Here is a 27,321-nt window from a genome sequence, read left to right as displayed (position 1 = left end):
CAAGCTTCTTCACTCCCATCCCCCCACAAATAATATTATATAAACTTTATTCAGCTTATGGTTAGAGTGGTCATACCTCCTCATCATTCTCCTTAGTACTAACCGCTATACTCTAGCACTCCCACAAAGGGTTATCCTTATAGGCTGAGGCGATAGATCAGTCTAAGTTTTTTAACGTATGACATTTCTCCTAATGGAATAGCTTAAGCAAGCTTTGTGATTCACGCCCTACAAAACACATGAGGGAATGTTTTGAAATACATGGTACCGGTTGGGTTTAGGAACATTAAATTCTACCATCCTGTTTTGATTCAATAGAAAATTGATATAATCCACAACACGAGTCCCTCATGAATTTAAGTATTTTTATTATTGTATGTACTTTGTGTGACTGAATGAATAGCTGTTTTCATCACAGTCAAACATTCAAGTTAAGTGTCTGAGCAGTAAATTTGCTGGATCCAGAGGGAGTACTAGGGTGCACGCTCTCCCCCCCCCCCCCCGCTTTTGACAGCTATTTTTGACTATTAATAGTATAATGTTTGTTCTCCCCCATTTAAAAAAATACTGAATTAGCCCCTGAGTTGTTCATTCATTATGTAGGTTCGAGCCTTGTTTGAGCCACAGATGTGTGTTGAAGCTCAAAAAAGGTTAAATTGTAAAGTTAAAGAACTTATTCTAAAATGTTTTGAATTTTTAGAAAAGAAATATACACTGAATTAAAAATTAGTATACCTAATTATATATAATCTATAATTTGAGTACTTAACCCAGACTGAATTATTAATAATTACAATTTCCTTGTTATTAATTATGATATAGATGCACATATCTTAAGAAAGATCTACGTTTTCCTGTTCTCTGTTTAAAAGAGAAGATGGCATTAATGAATACGAGATGGCGCGAGATGGTTCATTTCATTGTGGTTAGGAGGTGTACATTTTAGAAATTATAAGATTATATTCGGCTTATACACGTAGCTTGAAATAATACACAAACTAGAATAACCAAAAGTAGTTTTTGCATATGACCTATATAAATAGGATATTGTATTTCGGATGTTTTTATAGATCTAAGTTATAAAAAGCTATTAATTGCTGTTAATAGTTTCCCTAACGAAAACAAATAGAGTATATCACATCCCTTGTATGGTTAGATATTCAATGTCAACTTTCCTGAATATCCTAATTGAGGGGGCAGTTAATTACATGTACGCACTATTACCTGTCTGTCTAAAAGATATGAAAATCTTGAAATTTTATTGAACTCAATTTTTCTAAGAGGTTACTGCCACTTGTTCAATATACAGTGAAATCTCCCAAAACTAACTGTCCAGAAAACCAAACTTTATTTGTTTGCCATGTCTTTCCATTCCTTCGACTGTCCTCTTACTCTTCTATCTCCAACTTCTAGCTTTTTTTACTGGTTCATAACTTCTTAAAACATGTCCCATTCATCTCAAGCTACGCCTCCTAAGATTTCAATTATTATTTCACTCGGTCCATTGTAATGTTTGTTACATTCATGAATCAAACATTTTCTCAATCTTAAAACCAATTTCACCTTTGCATGGGTTTTTTATTTATGGGTAAGAATAGGTATGTTTATAAAAATAAGTTGAAAAAAAAATTATCTACTACAAACATATATCGAAAGAAGGAAGGCAATTATGAGAACCATGTCGCCTCACGTAGCAATTAAATGTAAGTGAAACTTTGCCAGGATGATTTGCGGAGTAGTTCATCTTCCTTTGGGATAGGAAGTCCGCATAACGTAAATAGAATAACCGCAAGAATATAAAATGCGATTTAAGTAGAGGGGTATAATCAAGAAATAACTATAAATGACACTTTCACATGTTCTATTAATAAATTGCTTGTTACACAGCAAGGTCAGGTTAGATTTTAAAATCCACTAAATGTGATTGTTACTCGAGTGTAACGCTAACTTCTTTCTTTTAGGCACCAAGTGTTGTTTATACATTGATATACAAATATTAATAGTATTAACTAACCCTGAACTAATTGAACAAAATTGTTTTTATTGCTTCCTTTAGTATAGCATTAAATAATATTGCTCTTAATAAGGATTTTCCACTTGAAGAAATACTTTACTTTAAAAGGATATCAGATCAAGTGTTTATTCAATAGTATGACACTGGATGTAATAACATTATTATTTATGAAGCATTAGGACATTAACAAATTTTCCTGCACATTACAAGAAGAAAACACATCTTGGGAGTTTGGACTGTCACTACTGTTGGACCTAGGCTTTTGAACAATCTGCCTTTATATTACACTCATCATCATTGGGCAGCTTCAAATCACTTTTAAAAACTTGCTTTTTCTGACTTTTTTTTACAGCGCCATGAAAAATCGTTGGAATGGCGCTATAAAAATGGAATGATTGATTTGTACTTATTGTTTAAAGTAGAAGACTGCACTGTGGTGAAAGTTGGTAGATTTATCTCTTAGTCACACGTGTACATGTTTGTTGAAAGCAGCTTCCAGAGTACTTCCATTAGGAAGTGATCCAACTGGGAATGCCATTGCATTACTTCTGGTATTTACTGTGGTCCAACGCTTCCATGTTTTTACGAGTACTTTGTGGTATATTGTGCAATGTTGTAACATTCCAACTAGCCATACACTGCCATCTCTTATAAAACATTTACGTACTTCCTCTCCCAAATTCTCTCTCTTAATTTTTTCTTGTCTGCAAGTTTTTGTTGTTGTAATAACATAAAATCTACTTTTCATTTTGTGGTTTTGTCCACAATGATCTGAAGAATTTAATATCAATTTAATATTTAATTTATTAAATTGTTCTTTTCAAATGTAAACATATGAATACTGTATATAAGAATTGGTCAAAATGAAAGTATTAAAGAGCTATTAAAGGTGTAAACAGTTGGCACAGAAATGCATATAAATATTCACTAAAAACAAACAGTTAAATGATTAAATTTCACAACTAATTTCCTATTATTTGGCAACTAATCAAAAAGTCATTTTTTTCTTTGTAAGAACAAGTACGAGGATTACCTGTCTAGATTTCTTGCAGGAAGTTAAACGAATTTTATCATTTTTTATTTGTTTGATCATAACAAATTAATTTTAAAGATTTATTAAATTCCTATAGACAAATAGAATCATATTTGCTTTGTATTTCATGAGTTTATTTCGTATATTAAATTGATACAAGTTTTTGTGAGTGCTCAGGGGGGATCCTTATGGGAACCAGATATTTTTAGCAATGTCAGAATGGAAAGAATGAGTTTTTGTATTCAGACCTGGGAGCCCAATGTCTGCAGTAATTTGTCTATTCTAATTATAGGATACTCTTATTAACATGGAGAGCCAGCTGGTAACATCCCAAAAATAGCCTGGAAGTTTTCAAATATGGATTTGAGGTGCTGTATCACCTGAAGGCTCACGGCTATTAAATTTAACTACTGAGTTTGGACATCCAGAGGAATCTTCTATATCGCTTTACATTCTTGATCTAATAAGTAGTTACAGTGTGGTTAAATAAACACTTTCTTAATGATGGTCAGGCTGTCAGATTACGATCTAAGCGCAGGTTAGAGACAATCGCAATGAGTGACTCCGTAAGGCCTATTTACTTGTTGTGTATTTTACATTCAGGGTTATCTGACCAACTTATACATGATCTGGCTAGATAGAGTTACATTTTAATTGTTTCATTGTGTTTTGAGGTGCTGGATGTTTGGTTTTAGGCCGCTAGTAACCGGTATTATGGCAGGGTTCTTGCAGTACATGCTCTAATGTTGTTTTAATCTCCTAGACCATCATTGTATATTATCATATCATTTGAACATTTTTTAAAATTAAAAAGTTCTCAATAGATTTAGGACTCTGCACGTTTACAGGTGCAGTAATCATCATCAGGTTGTCATTCACAAATGAGCCTAACCCTCCAGCATTTTTCATTTTCTCTATGAAGCTACTGTTCAATTTGAGAGTTTTTTTCTTGATGTTGTTTGTCCACATCTTTTTTAGTCGTGTGCAATACGACTCTACAGCTCACTGTCGGTCGTTCGGTCGGTCAGTTGGTCGGTCGGTAAACACTAACTTGAGTACGCGACTGCAGCCATGTATATGGCCTTGTTTTATCCCAGTCTTCTACTTTCAATACAGATGCAGTCAATATCTATCAAATACTGAACATGGGCCACATTAAAATACAGAATTGTTTGTAGGCCCTAAAGATACACAGTTAAACTAATTTTTATAATCAAAATATTTTGAAAACTTTGAATTCCAAATTATATTTTTCACTTGCATAATTTTGCTGTAAGGCAATGATGGCTCTTTTAAACATGAAATATGTTCTGTTTAGATTCAACTGTATGTGAATACATGCTGTGTTAGTTATTTTAAGCATGTAAGTTTCCTTAGTGGAGGTACAATTAGACCTACTGGAGTTGTTCAGGGTTTGCCGCATTTTTTGCGGTCTCAAAGAATAAAAGACCTATTCACTTGCTGAAAAATGGTTTTGGAATGAGAACAAGATCGATTTATAAATTGGTACAAAAAAGAAAGGAAAACAAGTTTGCTGGTGACAAGGAAAATGTTTCTTTCAAACATAGCCTGCGGTCAAAATTGTTATGCATCATTAATATTTAGGCCTAAATTTGGTTTAACCCAATTTATTAAAAACAAGAGCAATCTGAGAGTTACAACAGCTGTAAGGAATAAATAAATAATGTGTGTCCAGGTAAAATGATTGTTTTTAATTTTCTTTATTAATAAGTTGAGTGACATACTGTTAGATAGAAACATGTAGTTCATGTGACTGGTATGTTTTCCTAATGTCTTCATTTGTTTTCAAGCCACCCATGGTCAGAAAATGTGGACATTAACCACATAGATCTAATTTAGTACCAAACAAACATGAACCGAAAATAGCACATTGATTTTAAATGCTCATAACAGATTAAAAATTGTCCCCATACCAACGTATGCTAGTCTCAAATATTTAAAGCACCCTCTGAGCTATTTTCGTTAGTGTCCTGGGTATAATTTTAATGCACTTGACAATTTTCTAGCCTCTGAGGTAGCTAGTGTTGTTACAACACATTAGTACTCCATTTTGCTCCTCATCTGATGTGTCAACGAGCCGTAATGTGTGTTTACTTTGCTAACTTAGGTATATCAAAATAGATAGCCAAAGGGAAGCGTCAACATTATGATATAAAAAATATGGCGTTAGCATAGTAGGACTATATATAACTATATAATATATATACTTCGGTACCATATTTGAAAATGCTTGAATATAATCCCCAAATTTAGGTTAAATTTGAATAGAAGACTTTAGAGTAATAAATAAGTTTTTTTTAATTCTATATGATCATTTTTTAATAGACCTAATTGAATTAAAGCTTAATAGATTAAATTAAAACATATTTGTTTTATCAAAGCCAAAAATAATTATACTAATCCTTTAAATATAGGAACTCGCGTCATTTTAGCATTTTATTTGCGAAATAATATTAATCTGTGATGCAATAGTTTTCCACTTTTTATTTACAAATAAAGTTGTTATTAATAACAGGTGATGAAACGAGTATCAATTAGTAAACATTTTAATGAGTTTCTAATGCTGTTACAAAATGTGTAATGATGTCAAAAAGATTAGGAAAAAAACGTGTTTTGAATTATTAATAATAACGTGTAATACCCCTTATTAGCAACGAATTAGTTACAAACGTTCAGGACATTTCTTGTTTTCATTTTATTTCTATATGGGTTTTTCTAGTGTTTGTTTTTGTAACAACAAATTTTATCGAATTTTGTGGCTCAGTGAGTCAGGAATGTGTATGCGCATTATAATGATATATATTTGAATTTTCTGTTCTGATGATTCAGGAACCAGAGCATGTATTTGGTTCAAGTTCCTCTTTTCTACTAGATTTTATATATTTATTTTCTCTCTTGTTATTCCTGTCCAATATTGGAAATCTTTGGTTACTCTATCTCGCAAAATGCTAATGCTAGTATTTATTTCAGCTCTTTTCCTTTCATCATCTTTCATTGTGTATCTTGTACTTGAAAAATGGAAAAAAGGGGATTTCTGGTATATAAAACTGCAACATCATTTCCAAATATAATGCACGTTCTGATTAGTGCAAGATCATTTTACTCTTACCTTCCAATTTAAAAATAAATTGTTATTCACTACTCCACTCTGCAATGTATTCTAAAGTTTCACTAAAGACTTAAATCATTCACTCATTTCCCATCAGATGAAAAGAATTAAACAATTTCAAAATAACATCACTAACAATTACCATGCACAAGAAGGAACAGATGTCATACCAAACCTACTGTCCTCTTTTTGAACATCCCTTATCCCACCACTAATACATTCAAGGTTTATCAACCAGATAACTATTTATCTCACTGCCACTGATAAAACCAGTTTCCTATCAATTTAGGATCTATGATCATTGGATTAATAGTATACTTTCTCAGAAAAAAATCATCACAGTATAAGAGTTTGTTTGGTAAAGTTCAATGATCTTGTGTTCTAAAAGACTCCATCAACGTGCCCTATACTTGCCTTTCCCAACAATATTTATAATATTTCTGTATGTTCAAAATGATAAAGTTATATTCGTTTAATGTTGAACCAGGTCATCAATTTACTCTGCTTTGTAAAACTGTAATTATTTATGTTTTTGAGGATACAATGTCCGTTACATACCTAGGCCTACACCACCTGCCAGATCATTTCCGCAACTCAACCTTATAAAAGCATGTTACTGACTGCACTCTGCCCACCCAGGGCATGTCAGCCCCTCAAGCTACCGTCCGGAGGGCCTAGCAAACAGCAGTCGCCAAGGTCATGAGTCAATAATGATACTAGTTCATTTAGATATCAACCTACAATTAATTTTGTTATGTTAACATGAAGGACTTCTGTTTAAAATTGCACCTGTTATTTCATGAAATGTAAACCAATTTGTTCAACTGAAAAGGAAATGTCAATTTTAAAACTGTGAGATTGTGATATAATGTAAATATTACATATTATTATAATAACATTTTATAATAACCTCTTTAGCTAGGGTAATATATTTTTTTGTGATATTTTTTAGACAATCACATTTTTAAAACCTAGAACAGAAATGTCAGAATTAATTTAATCTGTTTTGAATTTCATATTTGTTACCCGTGTCCTAGTTTGAGCGTATTCGCGTGGGTTAAGCCCTCATATTCAGGTGAAATACCACTCGGTTTGTCGTACTTTGTGAATCTTTTTTGTACCTGTTTTTGCATGGTTAAAACTATAATACTCTATATTATTATGTTATTACACATTGTTAAAAAACATACATTGAAATCTTCACTAGTAACCATCTGGTATAGATGTTCCAAATTGATTAAATTTAAGTCCATAATACTTAAAGTGTTGTGGGACGCTCACTATACATCAAACAACCAGTAGAAAAACAACAATTTAATCTTGTTTTACCATATTTAGTATGATGGTTTAGTTCTAAATGGAGGGAATTATTTCTGTTGTGGGCAGAATATTTTTATAATGGTTTAGTAAATGAATGAATTTTACTTTGTTTTGTATGGTATTCGACGAGCAAGTGTGCAAAGAAAACAGCGTTTCTGACAGTACAAAGTTTATGGTTTGCAATTAAAGGTGATGTGTACCATCCCATCTATGAAACCCTTACCCTTCCCCAATTCCAGATTTTCCCAATTCCAGATGACAAATCAGAGATAGGGAAATACTCTTCATGTAAGTCATGTAATTATGATTGGTACAATTTGGCAACATTTTAATAGATCAAGGAAGGAAGTGTAAGTGGGACGTTTTGAGGTAAATTCATGTGATGGTGAATTGATATTGTGTATACTCTGCCGTCTGCCAAGTTTCATACATTTTTTCATCCGCGTATATTGTATCATATATATTTTATGTTCATCTCTTTACAGAATTGAGGAAATTATGAAACTTCTTGCTTAAATTTTTGTTATCTATCGTACGAAGCTAACTTCTTTTTATATAAAAAACTTTATAAAACAAATTTAAAACTGAAAGCAAGCAATGCTTTAAATAATTTTTGTTAAAGAATTCATCAAAGATCTTTTAAACATTTCTATTGCAATTTGTTTACAATGACTGCGTATTTTATTGATTACTAGCATTAAGGCAGTATGTTTCCATACATGTATGATCCAAAAAATATATATATGTGATATATATATTGAATTATTATTATAAATTTTTTAACTAAAATTTCTTGTTTACAATAAACATTAGCTTATGGTAACTATTGTAACCTTTACCAGGATTTTTACAATTATTTTTAATTGGTTTTGGATTTCAAAATGGAAAAATTAATTAATACATAAAAACAAAAGCTATTACTATGATATGTTAATTAATAAATTGATTTGTTTTTCATTATGGATTAAATCAGATTATGTTTTGTCTAGTTGACATTTGTGATAAATAAAAACTAAAACTACAAATTCAAAATCGACAGATTTTGGATGGAGATATACACAAAATATATAATGTTCTAAAATTGTAAGTTTAGTCGTTTGCAAACGCGACTCTACAGTCGGTTGGTCGGTCGGTAAACACAAACTCAAATTTGCGTGCACGACTGCAGCCATGTATATGGCCTTGTTTTATTGAATAATATTTTAATACAAGTACAAATTACGAGTTGTGCAAAACATCTGACCAATTACTCAACTCCCTGACGCAAAGCTACTCCACAGTAATTAAACAATTACCTGGGGCGGATCCAGACATTTTTGAGAGGGGGGGTCCGGCGATAAAAAGGGCACATCAGATATTGAGTATTTGAGCCACAGCCCCCCCATGGTGGGGGTTGTGGCGAAGCGAATTTTGTTACAGGACACACTTAGATGGCCGGAAATGGCACTCCCGCACGCAAAATCCATGATAAATGGCACCTTTCTAGTTCGCCGGAAATGACACTTTATTAGCAGAGATAACGATGCAAAATTAAAAGTTGTTATTTTTCAACCAATTTAAACATTATCTGTTGGTATTTTGTTTCAATATTCCAATAAAGAAAGAATTACGAAAATCTGACTTGTAGTTTTCGAAATATAGGGTCTAAAACATTGCCGAAAATGATCGTTTTTAGCCACGAACGTTGTAAACAAATTGCGCCATTTTTCGCTAAAATAATTACATATAATTACGTTTTATAGTAATTTCTTTTATATATCAACATTGGAAATATCAATAAAATATGTTATTAAATGTTTATAAAATATATAGAGTTGTTTATTTAACGGAATTCGTACAAATTCATTGCTCTAAATTTGTGTAGAGTACCGTTCAGTACAGAGAGATCATGTGACTTCTTGGTACACGCGCGCGAGAGAAAACATTCCGCTGTGGGTGATTCGTGTCCACCAATCCAAAATAGCCAGAATCCAAAATCATTCAACCGTGAGCTCTGCCGATCGCGGGAAAGCTCAGCTTTGATTGGCTTACGATGACATCATATCACAAAATGGTGGTTTTGTAGTTGAGCCTCACGTAATTTTCACAAATATTGTTTCAAAAATGAAATAAATGAACCTTCTTTATGGTATGTGTGATTTTTCTTTAAAAGATTTGAATAATAAAACATTTTTTTGGCACTTATAATAAATATTTCTCAGAGAAAAAAGCACATGGCTTGTAGAACTATATTATCTTGGCGTAGGAAGACAAACAAATCCCAGGTCATGAGAGGCTCAACTATAAAAACAAGGTTGAATAGTATAGTGTAAGGACCGTTCGATGATTTTTGAGTAAACAATCTACCGCGTATGGTCGTACGCGGTAGATAGTACGATATTTTAACTACATTTTTTACATTGGTTGGATGTAATGTAAATAAAAAATAGTTGATCTGATGGAATGATATGTAAATAAACAAATACTCAAAAGAATTATGTTTACAGTTCAATTATTTTCAGAATAATAATACATAAAAATGTGTTTACCAATGGACAAATAATCGCGTCAATGACAGAGCGGGCATGGTAACGTACGCGGAGTTGAATCGTAAAAAGTTTACATGTGCCCTCTGTAGTATGCGAAACGATCTATTTTTAGAAGTTTAAGTAGAGATCATCACGCATCACCACCTCTAGTTCTTTGATCGGTCGCCGTAACTTAACATCGCGCTCATTGTGATAAATTTCTGTTTTTATTTTTGGGGTTAGTGTAGCTTACTCTGTGCATACTAATATACACACAAATATGTCACACGAATAAAATATTGAACCTCTAAAAAAAGGGCACCCTTAAAATTTAGGGGGGGTCCGGACCCCGTGGACCCCCCCTCTGGATCCGCCCCAGATTACAATCCTGTTGCTTACTTGGACGCGAATCTAACCACTTATAGCCATCAGCGCAAGCTCGGTGGTCTAGATGTATGAACGCCAGGCTAGTGATCTGGAAGTCGTGGGTTTGAGTCAAATTTGTTCGCATGTACTCTTAAATGTACTTAATATAAGGCATAAATTACGTCAGAGTAGGGCAAATCTGACCAATATTTTAATAGTAACTTGTTTAAAATGTTATTTTGTTTGTGTTAGTGTACTACTAATCTAGTTTCTTTTTTGTACAACTACTTTTTCTTGCCTATGTAAGTTTGAAATAGCAAATGTGTCTTTCCTCTTCTTTTTTTTTTATATCAATGATTTAATTTAATTTAAAGTAGCCATAATAGCCACTAATCATATACCTCTAACTGTCATAAACTTAAATATCCACCACTATTAATAATATCCTTGAACATGTAGCAATCACTTAAACCTCCACTTAACTTTAATCCGACAGATTGCCTGACTTTAACTTTTTTTGTCCAGTCTTTAAAATCGCATCAACGTCCTGGAATGTTTGATGACTAACAATTACAGACAGTCTTGTTTTGGTGATGATCTTGTATAGTTTTTGCGATTAGACAACCCTTAGTTTGATTGCTTCTTATTTGTACACGATGCGTGTAATAGTATTATGAGTACTTAAGACTAAATTAATACGATCAAACATAGTTCAACTATTTGTCATCTAAATCGCAGGTTTGGGCTATTAAACGGTAATCTTTACGCAATGCTACTGCTAGCTACTACTTTGAAAGTATTCAACATAAAATAATACTTTCTAGTACATAGATATTTAACATATTATTTGTGAATGCAATATTTTTCTGGTCTAACAATAGTAAATTTACCTTATTATCTTATATTGCATAATAACACGTAATATGGACTATTCACAAGCAATTTTTATTCTAAAGAAAAAAAATGTACTAAACATTAAATTTAAGTTAAATATAAATCATTCATCTTCTGCAATTTGTTTGAAATTAAAAATGACATAGATTACATCGCGTTAACATATCTATTATTAAATTGTAATTATTATTATTATTATTAAGTTATTTGTGGCTAATTGGGTTTAAGAAATTACACATTTAAAAGCATCTACTTAAAAATTGCATTAAATTTTGCTAAACACGTTTAGCTTTGAGTACATGATTGACTTGATGATGTAGATCAACTTGGGAATTTAGAAAAAAGTGGGAAATAATGATTCAATTCTGTTTTGACTACTTTTTGATGGAATAAACCGGAAGTGCATCTGTAAAAGCGTTTTTTTACCTCTGCTTTGAATTATCATGATGACATCACAAATTTATGATGTCATTACAAAACATATGAGGTTAAAAGTTTTTGTTTTTTTTTACCTCCGCTTTCAACCATCATGATGACATCACAAACTTATGTCAGTACAAAACATATGAGGTTTAAAGTTTTTGTTTTTTTTTACCTCCGCTTTCAACCATCATGATGACATCACAAACTTATGTCATTACAAAACATATGAGGTTAAAAGTTTTTGTTTTTTTTTACCTCCGCTTTCAACCATCATGATGACATCACAAACTTATGTCAGTACAAAACATATGAGGTTAAAAGTTTTTGTTTTTTTTACCTCCGCTTTCAACCATCATGATGACATAACAAACTTATGATGTCATTACAAAACAGGTTAAAATTTTTTCGTCATATTGCAATTAATCTTTTGTTTTGAGGACTTTTTGATGGAATTAACTGAAATTGCATCTGTAAAAGCATTTTTTTACCTCTGCTTTTAACTATCATGATGACATCACAAACTTATGATGTCATTAGAAAACATATTTATGAGGTTAAAGGTTTTCCTCATATTGCAATTAATCTTCTGTTTTGAAGACTTTTTGATGGAATAAACCGGAAGTGCATTTGCAAAAGCGTTTCATAAAAATAAAATGTTCAATATTATGCAACAGCCACAACATTTTTAATTGAGTTAATCCGGAAATAATCGAAATTGATGATGTAATAATAGAAGTTAATTAGGAAGAGAAAAAAAGTTGATCCATGATGAACTCATTTTTAAAACTCCGCTTGAACTATCATGATGACATCACAAACTTATGATTTTGTTACAAACTTATGATGTCATTACAAAACATATGATGTCAAAGTTTTCGTCATATTCTTACTTCGGATTAATTACTTTGCTTTGACGACATCGAAAGGATTTTTATAAATCACTAATGAGGAACGCAGCAGTTCACCCTTGGCTGGTTAAATCCATTATTGTTAATTAGAGGATATGTCCTAATATTATACAAGCAATTTATTTGCGATCCAAGGTCAATAATACTATTAGTAATTACCTGATTTTGTTTACTAACAATCATCATAGTAGTGGTACATAGTTTTCAGGAAATTTCATTATCCCATGTGGGTGAAGTGGAGTACAGGCAGGTCTATTAATATTTTAAATCTTGTTTTTATTAATCCACCTCCAAACTTTAACCCAAATTTTGAAAATGAGTGGGCTTTTAACCGAGTGTGTATAGTAGAAAATGAAAAGGTGCTTTACTTAAGAAGAAATTTGAAATTACATTTTACTTGATGAAATTGTTTTTTTTAAACATCATTTCTAGTTTTGGATAAAAATGTGTATATTGTCGGTTTGGTCTTGCATTCATCTTTTGCAATTTCTTGTTATGCCACTGTAACAGTACCTGGCCAACCTTCCTTTTCCTATAGGCCTAAAATCTAACAATTTTGTTTATTAATCAAGATGGACTTAGACCTAAATTAGTATAGTCATTATTTATAAACATAATATATCATCTAGGAAGGACAGTCATGTTTGTTAATCTCAAACATTCCCTGGAGACCGTAACCATGCCAAGACTTTTGTGTGTTCGCCCTCCCTACATCCTGTTTTCAACATGCTTTTCATTAATTTTCTCAACCTGCTTATTATTTCTGAGAATATTCTAAAAATAGGTTTTTGTTTACATACTATGTCATTCAACCAAAGTATTTAATTTGCACGAAATGTTTACCTTTTCAATTATCATCATTTTGTGCAATGTTGCTCATGGTTCCACAATATTAAATTGTCGGATTATGTTTACAAAGCTATTTTTAACATAGCTTTTTTATTTTTCTTTATTATTTGGAGCTAGTTTTATGGTATGTTATTTAAACAAAATCAGTGCATCTATTTGTTAATGTTAGTAATAATATCAATAATTTTTATGCATAATATATTCTTTTGTTTCATTTAAAATTTTCTTTTTGCTATTAAATCAGATTCCACATTGATACATCTTAATACATGTCTGTAGATAAAAACTTTTTATTTACAAATGATATACAACTATTAGTAATTAAAAATAATCTCTAATATTTATAGTCAATGCATACAGTATCATAACTTTCTCAAGTTCAACAACTATTCCACAGCAAACAGTTTTCCAAGTACTGCTGTAGTACTGGCATTCAATGATGACATCATCACAAATACCCAAATTCACCTGGGAGACTCACTATAATACCAGTTTGGAATTGATACCTCATTTTGTTCTAAATTGGTTATCCGCAACGAAGTTGCAGGATAACCTCTTGTGATTGTACGAAATCATTCTGTATGATTTTTGTGTAACGCTTTTCTCTAAAACTCGCAAACATAACATTTCGGTAACTATCTTAACATATTGACATTTACGTAACATCGTCAAGCGAAGCTTTTCATGACGTTTACAATTGCGCAACGTGACTTACGCGCGATTTAACGATTTTGTCGTATTTAACATAGCTCGACAACCAAATAACATTTCAACTTGAAACTTTGCAAAAGTTTAATTTATATCATGCGCTAACTTTCTGTTGAAAAAAAATTCCGTGTTTTACACAAAGTTACGCGCGCACGCGCATTTAAAATTTCAAAATGCGCAAAATTAATTTCTAATCAACTTTCTACGCGTTTCATGTCGTTTTAAGCATGTCAAAAATTCCCACGCGTGCGCACATTTTTACGTGTGCGGTGCGCACGTAGCATTGAAAACGTATTTTTTTCGCGTGATTTATGTTTTTCCAGCCTTTTCTAGTAATTTTACAAAATTTTAAAAAATTTCGACTTAAAGATACGTCTTACGAGCACGTCGAATTGAACAATTTGCGCGCGTTTTTTATGAAAAGGTTAAACAATTCGTTTAAAATATGCCTTTTTTTAAACAGTCGTACTTTCTAAACTAGACGGTCAAATTTTTGTGGATGACATATTCTAGAAGTAGATGAGTTGTAGATGTCGGATCAGGTACTAATATGGCTAACCGGACATTGTGACGTCATCGTATGGCCACGCGAATATAAAATTTAGGATTTTTGTATCTTTCGTCATAGCTCATCACATTGAATAGAGCGCATCTCCACTTATCCGTTTTTCATTTTCACCCCGATTTTAATATTGTCTAGGTCAATCAAGTATCTTTCGCATGAGTTAAAAATATTTTAATTTTTTTGACGTCATCATGCCTAAAAATTTAAATCACGTGTGGCATTAATTTCATCTTTACAGTAAATTTTAATCTGTTATAGCTCGTAAGAATAAAATGTGATAATCACGATTAAAACTTTTTCTGGAAGCTATTGGATTGTAGATACAAAATTATGTAAAAATGTTGGCAATCGGATGTTGTGACGTCATCATATGGCCAGTAAAATAAAAAAGGTCGTATTTTCATCTTTTGCGTCATAATTCATTACATTTAAACGAGCGCGCATCAATATTTCACGTATTCAAATTTCTTCTACACGCTAATACGTTGTTGCTGAGATAATTTCCTTTCGGAATTGCTACCTTCGCGTTTCATTTTAAAACCGTCAACATGTTAAAAATTGCAATAAATAACGAGTCCCGTAATTACGCCTATTCTATGTATGTCACTGTATGTGATATGGATACAGATTATACTGTGTATACTATATATGAATTTAAATAATAAAATTCAGCAATAACAACATATCATATTCTTCAGTTCAGGTCATAATGCCAACGTGAACACTTCCTTTTGTCCTCAACCTATCCCCTTAATGTTAATGTTGCACCACTTGCGCGGCGGATAACCAAACTCGTCAAAGTGACGAGTTACATGTCTAGTTTCCAATTATTTTTGACATGAGAATTTCTTTATCCCTTATAAGGAAAATTAAACCTGTGCACTTGGGAGCATTTATCCTCATTAAAAGCATACACAGGTAGTTTAAATAAAATAGTTTCTCAGAAATAAAATATTATTAAGAACACTAGACCATATATTATTATCATCATCAAGTTAAGATATTATTTATTAGGGATTCTAGGCAACAATAATAGAAAGAAAAAAAAGGGAAAGTTTGATAAGAATAAAAGAGTTTCCCTGTTTTTTCTCCTATGAAGTTTACTTAACTTTTAACCTTTTGGCTAAAGTAGTAGATGGCTTTAACATCCTCTTGTTATCTACCAATACTTTAGAATTGTTTGGGTTTTCTTTGAAAGGTGCCTGATTATGACCTCAACACCCAGAAAATTAAATTGCATACAAACAGAAATAGGCTTATACTTCCAAACATTTTGAAGAACAATCTTATGTTTTGAAATAAACACTGTCTAAAACTTTAGCAATTTTTCTAAGCAAACATCTTACAAAAGTTTTTGAGTACATTTACTTTGATTGCAATTAAAACCAAAACTAAACAAAAGCCACAAATCAGGAACAATAAGGCCCATCTTAACAAACTAATCCTTAAGGAAACTTCATTTTCCATAGGCTTTCCTGTTATTGACCTACTTGAAGATATTGGTTTTACATGGAATTGTACAAGATTTGAGGAAACATGACCTCAAGGTTGACATGGAGGTTTCTTCTTAAAAATTTATATCCATTATAACTCTCAAAACATAAATCATGATTGTTCTAAGATAAAAATGTTAATAAAATACAAACTTAAATAATAAAAAAATAGTATCACTGTAAATAAATTACAAACCACGATTAACTTTCATAATAATACGGTATTAACAAGAACATAAATAATAAAATAATAATAAATAATATAAAAGATTATAAATTTAATAATATCCTCAATAATAGCCTAATAAAATTTCTTTAAACAATAAGATATTAATAATGTTGATAATAATAATAATAAATAAATATACTTATATAGGCCTATAACTCTATCAAAAGTTAAGTGTTGTACTTTTTCACTATTGTATAATTCATTTCCTTTTCTTTTTCTTTAAACTTATGAACGCACCGTCATAAAACGTGTGCCGCTGTTCTAAATACGTCTGTTCAATAAAGTTATTATTATTATTATGACCACCAATGTGTTGTGTGCGATGCTCAATATATCCATCATAAAACCAGAGAGGTATACCTCCCTGATAAAACTCTACTGTTCCATTCTAAATATAAAAAACTATATATTTTTCTATATATTATTGAGTTTAGGTTTTAGTTTAAAATTAATATTAAATCTCTAATAAAGCAGAACAAAAAATTATTTAATTAATTTTCAGCTAAACCATGTGGTAACCACTTGTGATGTCACCAAAGATGTCACTATTTGTGATGTCATCTGATAGGTTTTGATGTCATCAACAACAACCTTGCGTTTGTTTTCATTAGGTGTAATTACCATTAGGGTACTGGCTGGAGATTGACCCAAATCTGACAAATTACTGTTCAGTCTTTGGGCATATTAAAGTGAAAGCGATTTTTATAAAATAAATAAAACAATATTATTATTGTCAATTATTATATACTGTAGTATTATGTAATAGTCACTTTAGCATCTAACTACAAAAGTTTACAACTACAAAACAAAACTACAATTCCTCTTTTTTTTTTAGCAGTTTTATTTTGTACATTGCAATTTCTACTGTTTACATAAAGAATAAACAAAATCAGAAAACAATTTATTAATGAGTAAGTTACGTCAAAAATTCACTCTCCCCCACAAATACTGAGGTTTGCGGTTTTACCACCTGCAAAACATTTTATTGTTTATTTTTATTACTGGAAACAGTGTATGAACATACACTTGCCTTGTTAGAAGCATGTTTGGAATGTTGTTGTGTTTTTGTCTGGCGATATGTGTCAACGACAAAATAGAACCAGATACAGTGACACACATGGTTTAATAAAAAGCAGGTTTTACTACCTGTACTTTCTGTTGCATTGTTAGAAATAATTGTTTACTGTAGGCCTAGTTAACCATACAAATACTATATTTTGATATTAAATATGTTTTATTTAATAAAAGTATTTTTCCAGTGATAGGAAATATGACCATTAATTGTGACCCATTGACCAGCACGCTTTGTTTAAACTGGATTAAAGATTCCCAGAAATGGTAGTAGGTTCTCTGTGTCATCATCATTTTCATCATTGTCATCATGATGTCACACTGTAGTTTTATAATATTTGCCAATGTTTATCTAAACCCACGAATATAACAGGTTTTTTTTATATAATAATACACTCATTAATTAACCTTTTCTATTGAAACCACATAATGCTTCCTGGTGTTTGTGACGTCATGGGTGGAGGTAGGAAACCTACAGCTTAGGAAAACATGGAACAATTTTTAGTGTTTAAAGTTCAGAACTGCCAGGATTTTCTTTACAGTGGTTTATTGGTCTAGGCAGAGGGCGGTATGATAGGCCCACATGGGTTCCATATAACACACAGTCATGGGAACTACTGTCTACTTTTATTAGGACAGTGGGTGGGAGAGGTAGGAACTATCCTCCTGCTCATGATGCTCAAAATCTGTAATCTTACATTTTAATGTATTAAACTTGAATGTTTGATTATCAAAATTATTTTTCAATACAATTAATACTTCAATTTGTTTTGTTCATCCTCTATTAATTATGAATGCATGGCAGCTTTTAAACAGTTGTTTTTTCGGAGTAAACTGCCGAAACCGGTTTCCAAAATAAACGTTCTTTTTTTAGTTTTCAATAGAAACAGGCCCTATATGTATCTATGTGAAGTTCCAATTTATGAAAGTTTCCAAACGTATCAGCTGGTAAATAATCTAAATTTGAAACAAGAGATAAGAAAAAAGTACTTTACATCTCCCTCTGAAACTGTTGACATTTAAAAAAAAGTAAAGATAACAACAAAGGATAAGTAAATATTTGCTTAGCTTTTAAAGTTATTTAATAATGCAGTGATTTATTCACATTTTTTATATATAATTTTTAGTTCTACCAAAGGGAGGGAGGAAAAACTTTGTCCCACATCTAAGATAGATTGAATTATTTTTCCATATTTAAGTCACAGAATCTAAATTTAGTTTTAATCAGCTCTTAAATTAAAATATTGAACTTAGTTTAAGGTGGTTTCTTAAATCAGATATATATCTCCCCAGTTGTTTAAGGGAGACACAAGTACTAACTCGTGAATATTTCTGTTGCTATTTCTGGTAGTCTAGACCTAAGGTCTACTTAATTCTATTTGAAACATCTTTCTTTAAAAAGAAATATAGATATTTTGTCATTTTTATTTTGAAAATCTTAAATTTAAGTAAAGTTGTAAATTTTAAAAGATGCCATTTTTGTTTCTCAATGACCTTGTTCTACTGTTTCATGTTCTTGTTTTTTTCTAGTTATTTTTTATTTGATTATTTTTGACAGTTTAATATAGTTTTGTTTAAAGAAGTTTTGTCTTTGTTTTTTGTGTAATTTCACGAACTTTAAACATTAAAAATCCTATTGTGACTATGATTGTGTGAGCATTGTGTTGATATTATAAAAAAAAGGTGCAGTAGGAATAAAATAATGTGTTTCACTTCTAGGCAACATTATTTATGTCATCTTTCAGAAACATATTTATATTTTCTGCCCTAATAGCAAACTGTAATGGAGACAGGTTTTTACCACAATTCAAGGGAGCTTGCAATGATAAAAATCAATTTCATTTCATTCAGAAGACTTACAGACATACTGGCATACAAGGTTATATGTGGTTGATATTATTGATAAATATAATTTTTTTAGAATCAGATTATACATGCCATATGCCCTTGAGAAAGATACTGTCACCCCAAGTTGATAAAACTTTACACGGTATGATTCTATATGAGTGTTCATGGGTGTGTTAAATCTCATCCCTTCACCTTACAGTCCCGCTTACAGTACTTCCATTATGAAGCCATATTTTATATAGTGAAAATATTATGGGAAAACATAATATTGCTCATTTTTGATATAATTATAAATTTAATAAATGAAGTACTGTTTATTGCCATCATAATAAATGCATTGTTTTTTTTAAACAATTCTCCAATGAATTATAAAAAGGTTAAATTTAAACAATTTAGAAAGATCTAAAAATGAACATCATTGCATTGCTGCACTAAGGACATGTAGACGCCAAAAAGTGACACTTTTAGATTAATGACACTGAAAACATTCGGACATGAAAAAGTTAAATTTAAAACATGGATTATTGCATTTGATGTGGTTGTTTTTCAGTAGATATTGTTGTATTGATGAATTGTTGGTCCGAACAGCAAAGCTGTGGGATTTGAGTCTCCCTAGACGGCTGTTGGCCAACGTATGTTGAGGATTTTCGCGGCTCAAACGATAAAAGCAATACTGTAGTTGTTAGTGAATTTGCGTTTTTACGCTAGTAAGTTAAACAAAGAGAGTCATTTTCTGAACAATTTGAAAAGGCTATGGTTTATATTTTTTGTTGCACTTTTGAAAAAAGCATTTTTAATTGGAATATATTAGGAAGTTGTGATTTGAAACGCCTATATTTTTAACTGTATCAATTTTTACCTAATACAATTTAGTTTGTATAGTAATGTGTAGAGTCTTAATTCAACTAACAATATTTTCTGAAATAGTTTGCTTGTTTGGAACATGCAAAAAAAAAACAGGGTTGGAGAACATTGTTTTCATCAAGGTTGTGACTAGAGATTGTTTGAAATAAGTAAATCTTAGCTGTGCAGGGGTGGTATTGGAAAAGGGAGGTGGGAGTTTTCAATGACTATGTGACTGTTTTCAATGAGTTCATGACATATCAGAATTTTATCAGCAATAATTATAATTGATATAAATAGAAAAGAAACAAATAATTATCCCATAGATATGTTCTTAATTTAGAACTCAATATTGCCTTATTTGGTAGTAAGCATACACATTTCTAACTTTTTCACAATTTTGAAGCAAACTTTTAACTTCCGTGAACGTATCCCCATCCCACCGACTAACCACCGTCTAGACAAAATCGTACATGTGAAAAATCAAGTATAAATTTAATATTTTTTAAGTGTCGACACGATTTAGGATATTGAACAAAGTTAGACAGGTATTGGCCATTATGTTTTACATGCAACAAGCACAGAATGAAAGTATCGAGAAATCATTCCCATATGTAAAAATAATGTATTTTTAGTCTCCTGACATTTTAAAAATAAAAATTGAGTTACACTTAAAAAGAGGTGTAACGATAGTTTCTATTTTGGTATAAACTATTACGAATTACAAATCAATCTTTTTTGTATATACAAAATTTATTTATTACTGCAATCATATTAAAATTTGAACACGATAAATAATTAATATGCATCGCACAAGTAATCCCAATTCTAAAAGAATCCAGTAAATGACAATTCCTATTGAATGGAGATCCATTATAATCTTGTATGATCCACAACAACTAATCATTTGGATAAATTTTCGTCAAAGTGACGAATTAAAATCTACTTTGGATAAATTTACAGTATTATGTTTTACTATGCGGTCAATTTACATGTACTAATGCGCAAAGACCAGCCATACAATACAATACAAATCTTTCTTCATTCTGAAATAAATTGCTCAAAGTACTGGTCTCCTAAGTCGTCCATATTTGAACAAAAAAAATAACTATAAACGTAAAAAAAATTATGTAAAATTCAAGTTGGTTATTAAGTGTACAAAAACATTCTTCTTGATGCTCAAAATAAAATCTATTTTCTTCCATGAATATTGTTCAATGCTGGAATTAAGAGTGTTAATTGAATTTTGCATTATTATGAATTTGTGGAAAATGGGTTCATAAATGTGAAGATGGTGCCATTTAAGTTATATTCACGTAAACGTGTATAGGCTCTTTACCATTAAATTTGTTGCTTGTCACGGTACGTTAAAACCAATTAGTAATGAGGATACGCTTTGTTGGAATCTATACCGCTTAATATCCTGTGGTAGTAGGTAGAAACCTCCCACACTTCAACAATTAGTTTAAAACTTTCTTTTTAATTTCAAGTATATTTCTTATTTTAAAGGTTTAAAACTATTAAGCTTATTTATTATTAATTTTGTAAAAAACTGTGTTTTTGGTGTATGTATAATTAATACATTTTAACTGGAAAACTTACCAATTTAATGATCTCACATTTATAAAGAAGTTATGTTAATTTTTTTTTTTTTCCCGAATTGGCTTGACATTTTGTACCACTAATGCCCTACTTATAGTTTATAAATAATAAATATATAAATGAATAATTTTTTATATTATATCAGCAGATTAAGCTTGTATGTATTTATGCTTCTATTGGTTGACGTCATTTAAATTCCTGATGGTTAAATGTTTTTAACAAGTTAATTTTATCAGTCTAGTTAGTCATATTAGTTTATTTTAGCTATTTATTTTATGGAAAGATTTAATTGTAGTTGTATTTGCACATATTATGGCATCAATGTGGTAACATTTCCAATTTACTATGGTTTTCTGCTTTCATATTTAATAGATAAAATGTTCATAATGTCCATTTTAATCTAGTTTATTTATGTCAGTTCTGTGGATGAACCTGGAATATTTCAATTGCCGAAAATGAATTCCACATAATATGACATCAGTGTGGTCACCATTTCAATTTTCTCTGGTTTTTTGGTTCTTTATCTTTTATAGGTGAAATGTTCAAATGTCTAGAAACGATTATGCTTATTTTTGATTTGTCTGCACATTTCAAATGTGGGTTTTGTACTTCCTAGACTCATGACATTATGTATGCCAACTGGACATCAACGTGAGCTTTTACTGTCTACATGTTCCAGTTATATATTTCTTTCATTTCTAGTTTTCCTGGAAATTATGTTGAATAGAACTCTCCTTGCCAAGGTAGACTAAAATATTTTAATTTAACTTTTGTTTTGAGAAACAATTAATGCATATATATATATATATATATATAAACAAATCGGGCAAAGAACATATATATATATATATATAAACACAGTAGGCAAAGAACATTAATTCTAAACTGCCCGGTGATATACTGAAATTTAATTAATTAATTTGAAACGATAAAGATGAGGAAATCTGTGAGAATGAGAAAAAGTCGCCCCAGTGTTTCAATTTCGTGGGAGGAAGTTAAATACTAGTTAGTTACCAGAATCGCGATGACGACCAGAAGAAGTAATTATATATTGGGTGTAAACATGTAAAGCCTACTCCTTGCTTTATTTTAAAAAAACCGCATCATTCCGGTAAAAGCAAAAGTTATAGAAGTAGTTACAGAACGTGTACTTATAAATATAAGGCATCCACCAAAATTTAAATTAAGACGAAATTATAATTATTAGATTTGGTTTTTCTGTATGTAATTTTAAAGATGTTTATATTCTGGAGTGAATATTGTTAAGTTAGGTCTCGACGTAAGAAGAAGGGTACTTATTTTCATTTACTACAATTATTTTTTAAACTGTAGGATTACTATCTAATTTTATAGATTTGTGGTCTGGTCATTGTACCATTTTAAATCCAGCATTTTCACGTGCATTAAGAAAGAGGTTTATAAGAAATCCGCAAGGGGGAAATTATCGCCCTTGTGGCTCTTAATAAGACTTAGTTCACAGCGACCTATATAATTTTTTTTGCACGCAATTATTTAAAAAAGACAATTAAATGAAAATAAGATTATAATTCAATGGTCATCAATTAAATTCTCATCTGTCAAACGGTAATTATTATTAAATATTAAATTATTATTATTAAATTTCCTACCTTCCTGTCTAGATCCGATAGTTTAAAACCCACTCTGTGCTATTTCGATGCTTTAAATTACTTAAGTTTTCTTGTCTTGTAAATATCGTGTACTATGAAATTAAATTTTTAGAATCAAATTTGATAGATATTTAAGTAAATAAACTGCTATATGTATATATGTATATGTATATTTTGGTGTGCGTACCCACTTTTTCAATGTTCACATGTTTGTTCCTTTTTTGTCTTTCCTTTTGTTATGAAAATACAAAAGGTGGCTAACCATTCCCTTCCTGCCACCCATCATTTATTTTGCAAATGTTAATACCTAGCATGTTATTTTCCCATCGTCCTTTCCATACATACCTGTCATACTATTACATTACAAATTGGCAGCTTCAAAAACAGCTTCTACCTATCGCTTATATTAAAAAATACTTTTGAAAATAACAAAATTATTATAAAATAACTGTAAAAATCCTGGAAAAAATTGAAATATTTTTTGTTTTTTAACCAGAAATTGGACCATTCAAACTGTACGACGTGGGTAAGTGATTTCGCACGACATCGTGGCTTGTTCTTCAATGTTTTATAATCAACACCAGCTAATTAATTACCATAATACGGCACATAAGTATGGCATTATCACGATATGTGGTAATGGTTCATTCATTTTCAAGATCACACCTAATATGCTTTATTCATTTCAATACAGGTTTTTTTTTTTGCCCGTTTAATCCCTTTCCTCTGGAATATCTAAGTGATGGTCTAAAACTAAATTATTGAAATAATATTTGTCATTTTTTATCATTACTTACACTTCATTCAGTATCTTGCACATTTCACACTCATCTATTCACTACCTTGTTTTTGTATAATGTAATAAATCAAGTGTTGTTATTGGCCAGAACCTGCATGACTTTCCACCAATCACATGGCTTTATTTTGTTATCAGAACATTATAGTTCCATGCTTATTTATCATTTACTTTTCATGGTCTTCATGATATAGTGGCATGTTAAACCTTATAGTATTGATATTGGATCGCTTATATACATGCTTGAAGAGCACAACTTAAAATTTGTCCTCGCAATGATTCATATTCTGTGCTATATCCCATCATTCATTTGTAATTGATGTACATAATATTTATTAAAATATTATTCCTAATAATAAGAATTATGTCTTTCATTCCAATAACTAATATAGAAAGGTAGAAACGCAAAGCATAGGGTGGGTGAAAAAGCATTTGGGGTGAGTGGAAACGTTTAACTGAGTTGAAGCTTTTTGGAGTGGGTGCTAGTTGTAAAGTAAGCTTCGCTACTTAGATAAAAGAACCTTTATTCTGGATTTGAAAACTTTCGCCTAGGAAAAGGAAGTTTACCTAGGTTAAAGAAGTACCTGGGTAGAACAACTTTAAAATGTGGTTCCCACTGGAACGCAACGCAGAAACCTATCAATGCAAAGTGCTGTATTGAGTAAACACAAACGACGTAACAGTGCTGCAAATATTGCAGGTTTGATTTCATGCAGACGGGGGCAAACAAGTTGCGTAGGTTATGTTATGTTGCATCGCTAGTGGGTCCCAAGCTTAAAAGTGAGGAGAGAAATTTTAGTCTGTGTGGAAAAAGTTTAACCATGATGGGAGAACTTTAGTGCATCTAAAGTGCAACTAAATGCATCAGGAACTTTTGGTTGGATGAAAATTATTTTGGATAGAAATAACATCTCCCTGTTAGAAGTATGCTTTGTGCTTTTGTTTCTTTTTGTATACAGGTGTTGTCTGGATATTCTGTATCATATATGAATTTGCTGCTAATGTACTTGTGCAGATACTACTCAAATATTCCTGCTTTGTAGTTTTCCATTTCAAAGACATACGTCAATTGTTTGAATGTTACTTTCGGTTCATTCTTAAAATGTTCTAAAAATAAATTCAGTTTGATTTGTTTATTCTCTATTTAATTCTTTAACGATTATATAGAACAGGAATCAGTCTAGCTTGTTGTGGTTTACATTTGTTATCCGAAAAATCAATGTTTGCAGCGCAATGTTCTGCTTTCTGTTATTTTCATCGGATGTGCTGAAAATTTAAGATATCACAAAATAAATATGAAACAAGAAAAAGGCATTTTACCAGCTGTATGTTAGGCATGTTATATTACTACCTGACTATTGCAGGCTACTATGTAACTGGTTTATATTTTCTGTTTGTCTTTGTTTGTTGTTTACAGCAAATTGGTCAGAAGTCAATAAAGGACAAGTGTAATGCCTTAGCATTGTGTTCAGGGCTTTCTTCGATATTACATTTGCTATACTTAAAGTTATCTAGTTTAGCTTACATAGTCTCCTATTCCGTGGCTCTCCAATTCTTTAAAAAAAAAACTTCAAATACAAATTATTTTGTTTATAAATGAACTATATTCTTTATTACTACTTAAAATTGGATCAATTTCAAGAATAAAATCTGCTACATATTACGTATGTGATAAATTTAATTTTAGAACGATTCGTTAGTTAAATCTTTGCATTTAACCGCAGACTAAAAGTGCTTATAAAAATTGTTTAAATATCATTGTTCCTTTAAGATAAACATATTTTTAGAATTTTTTCACAGAATAAAAGCTTAACCATTGATGCGCAATTTAGATATATTTAAACTCCTAAAGGTTAGGACCTCTGTGTCTGTACCAAGTAATTAGAATTGTAAATTCAAATCGTGAACATAAAAATAAGTAACTAAACCTTAAAAAAATAAAATATAACATTTTATAAAAAAAAGGTACTATATGATTTGAGGAACAAATTCTTGGTTTGATGGATAGAGGTTCTTAGAGAAAAGTCCTGGTAGATTCACCTGTTTTATATAGAATCAATTGGTAACAAGGCCATATACATGGCTGCAGTCAGATGCTCAATTTAGTGTTTACCGCACGCCCGACCGACCGACCAACTGACCGATAAACTGACCGATATAGTGAGATGTAGAGTCATGTTGCATGTGACTAAAAACCATAAAGAACGCACACGACAACGGTACTGTAACCTGCTTGTCATCAATAGAAAACGTGACATAACAGTGAATGCTTGTCTGTCACAAAACATCTTGTAGACTTGTTGGTCTACAGAGAAAGTATAACTATACTGAATCATTGTGTGTGACTCATGGTCAGTACATGACAAATTGGAACCTTACTAATTTTGTTCATCATTAGTTAAGAAAGTCAAGGTTTTTATATCATATTAGTGGATGGGTGTAGGGTTCAAACCCACCAGCTTTTTAATCTAGCACTTGATCGTGATTTTAACCTCATTTTTCTTCTGGCGGTCGACATCCTTGGATCGATCAAAAAAGTCATACATTTAATTTTAGATTATTGACTATAAAGTTATGGTTAGATCTATCTAAGAAGGGACAAGTGCGGACTGAAATCCGTGTCTACTCGCATAATCCGGCACTTAATCACGCGTGCACCTTCCAATTACTTTTGACAGTCAATAACCTTGTGATTGGTTGTGGTTATTTTTAGCTCGTCTTGTTACTAATTTTAAAGTCCCAAGCTTATGGTCCCATTAATGTGTAGCTACTTTGAGATGACTATTTATAATTTTGAATTGAAAAACTACTTAACTAAACCTGCTCTTACAAGCTGCCTTTAACATTCTGGTGAATTGTATTTTGAATTTAAGTAGTTGAGGTGAAAGTATGATATAATGGTTTATTATACATGTATTGTAGGCCTATACTTCGTAATATTTCAAACAACAAATTTATAGTTCCTAAATTTAAAAATATTAAAGACAGTTTATTCAAATTGGCACAACGTTTGCTTTTCTGTACATGTGCAGAATTTCAATAAATTGTCGAGATCATTAGGGACGAATGATAAGACATTCTAATCTTTTCTATA

The 27,321-nt window shown here is 31.1% G+C and overlaps 1 protein-coding gene across 5 annotated transcripts in view; it reads left to right on the top strand.

Moving 5' to 3' along the window:
- Positions 1-27,321, top strand: part of LOC140059305 (synapsin-like) — a 227,641-nt gene that overhangs the window by 161,461 nt on the left and 38,859 nt on the right. For 3 of the 5 annotated variants that reach the window (XM_072105172.1, XM_072105176.1, XM_072105174.1), the window contains exon 8: positions 23,928-23,957. The exons of the other annotated variants lie outside the window; for them this stretch is intronic. In XM_072105172.1, coding sequence (XP_071961273.1) covers positions 23,928-23,957 — 30 coding nt within the window. The remainder of the gene's footprint in view (positions 1-23,927; positions 23,958-27,321) is intronic. 5 annotated transcript variants of the gene reach the window in all.

Source organism: Antedon mediterranea, chromosome 9, assembly GCF_964355755.1.
Source record: "Antedon mediterranea chromosome 9, ecAntMedi1.1, whole genome shotgun sequence".
Classification (NCBI taxonomy): Eukaryota; Metazoa; Echinodermata; class Crinoidea; order Comatulida; family Antedonidae; genus Antedon; species Antedon mediterranea.
The sequence above is the reverse complement of the archived record's forward strand: the minus strand, read 5'-3'. Positions and strand labels throughout refer to the sequence as shown.